Here is a 10,350-nt window from a genome sequence, read left to right on the forward strand (position 1 = left end):
TAAACAATTATAAATAAGGGCAAAAGAAAAAAAGGTTTCTATGTCAATATGCCGAGAATAGACTTTAAATCGTCAATTACTACATACAATATACATTCACTATGAATACACCTCATGCTGAAATCGAGGAAGGCAAGCAAACAGAAGTGTATATATATATATATATATATATATATATACATATATTTCTCCATTAGAGTTATTCCCTCTCTTGGCGTAAGTATAGCACACGGCCAAAACAAACAAAAATGTAGGAACGATTAGAATAATGTTATAGACAATCCTTTTTATCATATGTACAAGGACTGAAGTTTTGAGGAAGGGGACTGACTAGTCGATTACATTGACCCCAGTGCTCGGGTGATGTTTGTTTTATCGACCCACAAGGGATGAAAGGCAAAGCCAACTCCGGCAGCAATTGAACTCAGAAAGTGAAGACGGACGAAATACCGCTAAGCGTTCCGTCCGATGTACTAACGATTTTACCAACGCACCGCCTTAATAATAATAATAATAATAATAATAATAATAGTAATAATGAAAAAAATAATAATAATAGTAATAATAATGGTTTCAGGTTTTAGCACAAGGCCAGCAATTTCGGAGGAGGGGTAAGTCGATTACATCGACCTCGGTGCTCGACAATAATGATGTCCTCCTCTCCCAACAAAGACAACGTATGCGTGTTTATTTTTGTTGTCGTACGACCTGCACAAATGATTTGTCTCTAGTGAATAAATCTATGTACCGTACATTATCTTACTCCCCTCCAATCAAATCGACGTTGCCTGAACGTGTGCACAGTGTACCACACGTTAGACATCGAAGTGATCGCAGGGCAACATGAAGTGTTTGGCTCAAGAAACCACGATCTTGCAAGCAACATCTTAACTACTAGGCCATAATAATAATGATAGCAATTCCTCGCCTTTGTGTGTTTCAAATATTTGTAGCTGTTAGCCTCCTTGTTTTCAAATATAATTGTTGTAAATCTATTTTTCTCAGCTTCCAAATTCTATAGGCAATTACATCAAATGTTATTTTCTTTCTATTTCACGTTACCGAAATATAACTGCTGCCTTCGAATATTGGTTTATACTCAATCATTGAACCAGACTATCGATTACAATAATGAATGTTAAATTTGCTAATTATGAACGTATTATTTCCACTGAACTAAATCTATTCATGAATACATCTGAAAAGAATTATTTAAGTAAAGGCTAATTATTAAACCAATTAAAATAATAGGACCGGAATTACTTGATAAAGTGTTTCCAAAGCCGGATACCATTTTCTTTTAAAACAACGTATAGACATTTAAATAAGTTAGAAAAATTACAAATTTTTATGAGAGTTCAAAATGGTGTTTTGTTTTGCACATCCAATTATTTGAATTTTAAATGGAAAGGTGAATCAATGTATATACATGTTAACGTAACATAACATTTGCGAAAATTCAATATATTTTGTAAGTTAACGAAAAAAATCGTCTTTTAACATGATAAACTCTGTGTAAGGCATACACGTGTGTATGCGTGTGTGTATGTGTGTCTATATTTACATGCAGACCTACAAACACTCTCTTCCACTCTTTCACAAACTCGTGTATATATATATATATATATATAGATGTAGTTCTGTCTGCATGTAAATATGCAAATATAACTGTATATAAATTTTTTTTTTTACAGAACCTGATAACTGCTTATAGATAAGTTTGTAAGTTTGTATACATGTGTGTGTCTGTCTCTGTGTACGTATGCACACACACACACACACACACACACACACATGATAAAAACAGACAAGTGGGTTATAATGTATTGCTACAATTGTTTCCGTAGGTGTTTTTATTGCCCCATAAGAATAATGCTCAGTGACTTGTTTATTTGGTAGCCTGATGAGTTGGAAGTTACGTAACATATTACGCGATCTAAATTAATTATATTATGCTTATGTCACAATAAAGATTCCCCCATCAAACAATTGTAGCAATACCAGACAACCCATTCGCCTGTTTTCATAATGTTTTTACGCCACACTTAAGTTTCCATTCATCATTGGATAATTTTGGATACAGTTGGAATTGTGGATACCCTAACAACAGTGAACTTCCTTCACTGATGCATTCTGTGATCAGATAATGGATTATTTAACTGCTTTGCGTCATTTTGTTTAGTCAATTTGTGGCGTGCTTCACTTTCATATTCCTTGATCCTTTATGGATTCATTGTAACAAAAAAAAAAACTATATATGTATACACATACATACATACATACATACATACATACATACATACATACATACATACATATACATATTTGTATATGTATGAATGAATGGATATATACTGACCGGTTTCGTAAACGGATCTTTGAACTCATAATGAATATCAGAAACAGCTGTAAGTCTACGATACACAAATAAATGTCAAGCCCAACATTTCTTCTTTTTCCTTATACATACATACATACATACACACATACATACATACACACGCATGCATACATGCACACACATACACACACATATGTATGTACATCTGCACATTTATTTACATATATGCAGTTATGAGGTAACATAGAAAAGATTTGTCTGGTATTTAGTATTATTTAAACTAACAAACATGATATTTCGTGCAGCAAGTTTAATCATCTTTGTGTTTTATACGATTTTGTCTCAAGCAAGATTTAAGGCCAGTGTGGCGTAAAGAACTACGATGAAGGAAAAGAAAGGGGTTAGAAATTCAAAAGCTGTCAATCGACACCTTAAAGGATTGGATAGTGTGGACCAGAGGAAGAGAAGATGTTGGTAGTGAGTTCGAGAGAGCAGCAGTTCGAGGAAAGAAACTATTAGAATAAAAGGATTAGCAGGAATTTTAACAGAAGAACGATGTGTCTAGGTGACACGTTTTAAAGGTCTTGACATAGGATACTAAACCAGAAAGTTCATCATAGCAAAGACCATAGAAATACTAATAGAAAAAGTACAAAGAAGATATATATTTCGATGACGAGCCAAAGAATCTAAGGTAAGAGAAGAGGACCCAATATGTTAACAACTTATATAGTTTCCTTCATTTTCTATCATGTCTCTCCGTCTGTTTGTAAGTTTTTGAATGTCTGATATGAAATACTCCTTGGATTTTGAATTAAAATACATAGTTAGATATCCATCTCTTAATATAATAATGAGCATAGTGTTTTTATATATTTGTATATATATAAATTTGTCCAAAATCGCGCATTAGGAGTGAATGGTGAAGGGAGAGGAGAGAAAATAGTAATTCAGTGAAGGAGAGGTAGTGAGAGTAATAGCCATGACTGAGAGGGAGTGAGAGAAAGTAATAGCAATGAAAGAGAGGAAGTGGCAAAGAGAGCGTCGTGTATCTTCTGCTATAATAATACTCTTGTGTATTTCTCCGCTGCAACATATGAATGGGAAAGGAAGGGGTGATCCACCGATGGAAGTGGGATGGTGAAAAGTCAACGGTGAAACAAAAGTCAAACAGCGCTTCAACTCTGTGTGAGTATATGTGTGTGCGTGTAAAAGGGTGGAATGTGAATGTTTATGTGCGTGTGTGTGTGTGTGTGTGTGTATGTTTGTGTAAAATATATTTATATATTTGAGTGAGTGCATATGTGTTTGTGTATGCTTATTTAGAAAGATACATGAAAAATAGAATTACAGACGCACACGCGCATTTACACACACACACACACACATATATATATATAAACAAACACACACACACACACACACACACACACACACACACACACACACACACACACACACACACACACACACACACACACACACACACACACACATATATATGTATATATAAACAAACACACTTAAAAAGGAAAGAAGTAGGCTGTAACAGTATAGAAAACCGTATTCGCTACAGACTGTGCTACTCATACATATAAATGTATATATATGCGCGCACGCGCGCACACACACACAAATTGAAGCACTGCTTGATTCTTTCACCTTTTTGTACCCTTTTTATATATAAAATACTACAATTAGCTGTCATTTTTGACGACACGGGGTCATCTAGTTAATATATATTGGGCAAAGGGTAAAGCCCGCGTACAGTCATGAATGACCATGGGATTGCTCCTAGAAAGTTCCCCTTCGAGGCACAAGTCTGGACATGGTTGTGTATGGAAGACTAGTAGTCGCTCATGCATGCCAGCCTCCCCTCTCCGCGCCACTGATGTTGTCCAAGGGAAGGGCAAAGGGACCGATGCAGCTTGGCACCAGTGACGTCGCAACTCATTTCTACAGCTGAGCAAACTGGAGTATCTTGCTCATGAACACAACACAGTCCGGTCCAAGAATCGAACTCACAACCCCTTCACCTTCATACTTAATATATATTTACACTGTTGACAGGCAAGCTACTGCAGGTTTCGTCCGAGATAAATTTCTTATGGAGTGCTTTATTTAAAAACACAATATATAGATCAGAGGGAGACGAAAACTTCTGCACGAAAACCGCAGTAACTTGCTTACGAACAGCGTGTATACATTAATGATGATACATAGATGGCTATTCTAATACTGCTTCAATTCCGTACACCAGATTATTTATTCAGCCCGGTAACCACCTGCAATATCAGTGAATGTTTTATTCACTGTTTCCTATATCGAAAGCGATAGGCCTCGTCTAAGCACCAGGCTGCGTGTACACGTCAATAATAAGACCAAAGAAGGCTAAACTGCATCTGGAGTTTTCGCTGGCCACTGCTGGGACAATTTCCGTCTCCCTCCGATATATACTGTATTTTTAAACGTGGCACATCCACAAAAGATTTTATCTCAGATGAAAACCACAGTAATTTGCCTGTCAACAGTGTATATATCTTAATTATTGTACGTAGATGGTTATTTTAATTCAATATTACCTCGGTTACGTACACTGGATTATATATAGAAGTATAGCCTACGGGCTATACATTACTTGAGTAAATGGTTTTGCAAAGAGCTAAATATGATGGAACATGGTCTAGACAATATGGAACGAGCAGCACTTTTCCCCATTTGAACAAGTCCAGAATACTTTTGGTGACTTGTGCAGTGTTTTATTGAAGCAGTTTTCTATCCACAGAAGTCTTCAAACGGAAGTTACTGACAAAAGAGATTGTTTGATTCAGCTCCAAAAAGAGCTCAAAATGAAAAATAACTCCTTCAGTATTCTACCAAACACAATCAGGTGAAGCCCCAACCCTTCATAAGTTGTGATACATATTCTTGATTTGGGTTTAGCCAGTGTACTTCGAGGACAAAGATTTCCGCAAAGAATTCATTTCTCATCTCTACTCGCGATCCAGTTTAAAAAGTGAGGTTTGGTGTTTCCGTGTATGGAGAGATTCACAGCAGCGAAGCCTTTGCTGGTGATTCACAGATGAAAAAAACCCCAAAAAACTTAAGGAACCTATTTTCCTCACTTTAAAAAGTTCTTTAGTTTCTTCAGATAATTACGAACAACCATAATGCTAACATCAACCTCGGTAGAAACCTCTCTCACTGTAATAACAGGAATTCTTTCTAAGAGTTCTCACTAGCATTTCGGCATTCCTAATTGGGAAAATTTTTCTCGGTTCATCAAGCAAATTGAAATTGCCACGTTTGAATTTTTCATTTGATTCGCAGCTTCATTCACTGCTAACCAAAAGCTTTATGAAAATCTCTGGCTGCTTCGCTTGCAATTAGAACCTCGATGAAATTTCTAAAGTACAATGCCACAAATATGCTCTTTGCTTGGTTACTGCTCAACAGGAAATTTTCCTGAAGTGATTTTACATCAATGAATGAGACCAACATTTAGAGAGCTTACAACCCCCTCTTCCACCCCACCAAAAAGCAGAGACAAAAGCAGGTTTCATACTCGTAATACAAAAGAATTTTCCATATAACCTAACATATACCTCCATTTTTTACGGCCCTCATCTCATGTTTGAGTTGCTGGAGCGCAGCAATGCCGGTTTATAGGGTGTGCCGGAGGCATTGAAACCAAGCGGGTCCTATCCCTCTCCAGATCTGTCTCCAGCCAAAGAGGGAGATAGATATATAAATCGATAGAGAGAGAGAGAGAAGGAGAGAATGAGGTGGGGTGAAAACATTCGACCCCAAAAGGATGTAAAGCAGATGAAGCCAACCTCGGTGGTATTTGAACTCAGGGACTAGAGAACCGTAATGAATATCGCAAGGATTTTTACGGGGTGCTTTAACGACTCTGCCACTTCGCCGCCTATTCGTTGTTTGTCTCAACACACATTTATTTATAAATAGTCGACGTGGAAAAACAGAAGTTGAGAAAGACACTCATTCGATGGCTGATCTCCTTGTGCAATGAGCTTCACATGGTATGAACTGAACGTGGGGTGAACTCTAAAGTATTCTGTTAGTTGTAGCAGGCACGGGATCGAATGCAAAGCAATGAGACGATTTTTAGGAATTTAGTCTGCAGAGAGCAACTACAATTCCACCTCCAGATTTAGAGGAGAAGCAGAATCCAGTGGCACAAATTCGTCGATTGTACAGCGGTATCGTTGCTTACAACAGTGATTTCCTAATATCATGCAGTCCCTCGGATCGAACCCGGATGTCTGGAAAGTGAAGTTGTGTTCGGTGTGAAAGTGGATTATGATGAGAGCAAAATTCAATAACGAAGGTGCATGACCCAGTGGTTTCGGTGCTGGACTCATGATCGCTAAATCGTGGGTTCTATTCTTAGGCCGAGCTGCGTGTTGTGTCCTTGAGCAAGGCACGCTACTTCCCGTCACTTCTGCCCACTCGGATGAAAAGGGGTTACAGCAGCTGGTGAAGCGAAGCCCCTACGACGGATTGACGTCCTGATCCGGAGCGGTGGGGACTTGTGCTTTCAGTGGCTTAAAAACCACGGATAATGAAATAAGCCCCAACCTCATGGACCCAGCAGGCTCGAGACAACAACAAAAAAAGAAAAAAAAAGACTTAATTTCCAGTTAAAAATCTAATGCTTTCAAAGTGCAAATTCTGACAATATTTGCGAATTTCTGTGTTTGTAATTTTCTTATTTTTCTCATTTGTTATTTATTTATTTCCAGCGCCTCCAAAAATGTATTCTAATTTCTTAAGTGTTTGTGCATTCTGTTACATTAATTATACCTCAAAATGGACAAGGAATCTTTTCAAAAGATGTAGACATCGACATTGACATCAATTTGTATTGACATATTTTAAGCACCTATTTTTACACAAAACGTTAATAGATAACTAAAAGCCGTCGACGGAGATAGGAAGAAAGAACAACAAAAACAACAACAAATAAACGAATAAAAAAAACGAAAATCGTGTGTGTATAGTATTGGAATAATATCGGACAATCAATAAATGAAAATTTACCTTTCCATAATATTTAGATATTTCAATGAGTCGATCAAATCGGTTGTTGTTACAAGTACATTCAAGTACATTCAAATAGGGCGTCCAAGGGAATTGGACAAAGAACGTTCGCTTCACGCGCAAAAACACTCAAATGTTACGAATTATCAATGTTTATAAATACAAATGTTCAACAAAAATCTCGTCAGAGAAAACATTCACGCATGCACACACACACACATGCACACATACACACGCGCACACATACTCAAACAGACATAGTTACGTATAGACATACATATACATACATAATACATACATACATACATACATACATATATATAGAGAGAGATATAGATAAATAGATAGATATAGATATAGATATAATAAATATATACACATGCGCATACATATACATAAATGATATATATATATATATGTATGTGTGTGTGTGTGTATATAAAAGTCTATATGTGTATGTATTATGTATATATGTGTGTGTGTATGTGTGTGTAAAGGTACAAAGTTATACATCAATATATCGATATATATATATAATATATATAATATATATATATTATATTTATATAATATATATATGTATGAGTTTGTGTATATGTATACATGCATATATATATATATATATATATATATATATATATATATATATATATATATATATATATATATATATATACATATCCATATCTCTGTCCATATCTCTATTTATCTCTCTCTTTCTCTTTCTGTCCCGTCTCTCTCTCTTTCTGTCTCTATCTCTCTCTAATATATATATGCGGTTAGGCTGGGATATCGTCTTCAATGATTTTTTATATATTTTCGTGAACCATTTATTTCATTCAGTATTTTACCAATTGGCCAATTAGTTACATTTTTACCCAACACCGCTTACACACACGCTCTCTCTCTCTCTCTCTCTCTCACACACACACACACGCATACACACATACACACACACACACACACACACTCACACACACTTTCACACACATATTTGTGGGGAGATGAGCAACTTGGCGTACATCCTGTCACAATTTAAGACAGCACTTATACCGCTGGGAGATCCAGATGGTCTCATGTCAGGGTGCTCAGGTTACCCTTAACTCTTTATAGCAGGAAGAGACACAAGAAACAACATTGAACATGGAGTTGACCTGAGACCATCAACGAAGGCTGTGGTGAAGAAAAACCATCAACCACAATGAGAAGAACGACCCATCCGTTCCAAAGGACCAAATGCAGGATAGCGAATTGGTGGAATTATTTGAGCGTAAGGACTAGATACCTTGTAGTATTCGTTCCAGATGTTTGCGATGTGAGTTTCCGGGTAAGGAAATTAATGCTTTGCCATGTTTCAAATCCAGCACGCGGGTTCTTTCGTAGCGTTAGCGGAGTTTACTCAGCTGCAAGCACTGGAGCCAGCTTTCCGGTTTGAAGATAATGTTCCCCCCTCCTCACTTCATGTCCCCGAGACATTGTTAAAAACAAAATAAAGGATCACAGTTGTTGCCCTTCCTTTCCTGGATAAGTGATAACAAAATATAGTTTTGCGAACATTTGAACGAGTCTTCGGAGCCATAGTACCACACTTATCAGGTTTCTATGGCGTATAAGTGACAAACACCACAACATTTGACCATGATTAGGACGCTAGACCACCGCGGGGTTAATCCTTTACAGTTGAGTAGACTGGTGTAATATAAAATGAAGAGTTTTGCCCAAGAACACAACGCATTGCCCGGTCCGGGAATCGAAATTGCAATCTTAGGTTCTCGAATGCAAAAAGCCTAACCCCCTAGGCCATGCGCCTTCACGCTTCTGCAAACATTGCGGTAAATTATTTGTGTCATCTGATGTGGGTCAGGACCCTCATGAGAGATCTGTGACCCACATAGTATAGTAACGGAACCAAAAAAGAATCGTGTTGTTGCAGCTTTCAGACCTATAAGTAGATCTATGGTGATAGACATTCCAGGCATGACCATCATATCTCACTTTCATATAGTGTATCGAAGCTTGCATTATTTCCAACGTGACTTTCTTTTTCGAAGATGCTAACATGGGAAACATGCTGCATTTTCAAGCATTTCGGACGACCACGTAGAAGTTCGTATCTTGTTTCGTATTCAAGCTTAAGTATAAGAAAGACCTGCAAGGTGGAGCCCTTCCTCAAACTACACCTACGTGCTGTTTATATTAATGGAATCTTCCAACACTATCAAGAGAGTTTCTACGCTACGTGGTCACACAATTTGCTAGAAATCATAGCCAAATTCCTTTCACATCACACCTTGTCTTGTTTTAGGAGGATATCCTTGATATATTGCCTAAAACAGGAGTGGGATTAGCATGATTGGAGCCTGAACCACTGCCGGGGCATTCAGCACCCTAGGCAATTCCTACAATGTCTAACCCCGTCTTTTAGCCCCACATTGGGTACCCCTATGAGTTACTTTTCCCACAAATTCCTTCAGCCACCCCTTTCTTGCATCAGCTAAAAGTGCAAAAAAAAAAAGACTGCAATGGTCCTTCTTGAGGCGCACACATGGCTGCGTGGTTAAGAATATCGCTTTGCAACCGTGTGGTCTCGAGTTCAGTCTCACTACGTAACACCTTGGTGTCCTATGCTATAAGACCCGACCCGGGGTCGACTAATATTTTGTGATTGAATTTGGCAGACAGAAACTGCGTATGTATGTATGTATGTATGTATGCATGCATGCATGTATGTATGTATGTATGTATGTATGTATGTATGCATGTATGCATGTATCTGTACGTTTTGTAGTATTTAATGCATTTTCACTTATGGAGTAACTGAACGCCACGCATCCCGACTTTTGCTGATAGAAAGCTGTATGTGTGTGTGTGTGTATATATATATATATATATATACACACACACACACACACACACACACACACACACACACACACACACACACA

At 37.4% G+C, this 10,350-nt stretch overlaps 1 protein-coding gene across 1 annotated transcript in view; it reads right to left on the reverse strand.

The window, feature by feature from the left end:
* Positions 1-7,516, reverse strand: part of LOC106873136 (uncharacterized) — a 67,017-nt gene extending 59,501 nt beyond the window's left edge. The window contains exon 1 of the mRNA XM_014920363.2: positions 7,406-7,516. Within this exon, the coding sequence (XP_014775849.1) occupies positions 7,406-7,476 (71 nt within the window). The 5' untranslated portion in view covers positions 7,477-7,516. The remainder of the gene's footprint in view (positions 1-7,405) is intronic.
* Positions 7,517-10,350: the final 2,834 nt, after the last annotated feature.

Source organism: Octopus bimaculoides, chromosome 22 (assembly GCF_001194135.2).
Source record: "Octopus bimaculoides isolate UCB-OBI-ISO-001 chromosome 22, ASM119413v2, whole genome shotgun sequence".
NCBI classification, from domain to species: Eukaryota; Metazoa; Mollusca; class Cephalopoda; order Octopoda; family Octopodidae; genus Octopus; species Octopus bimaculoides.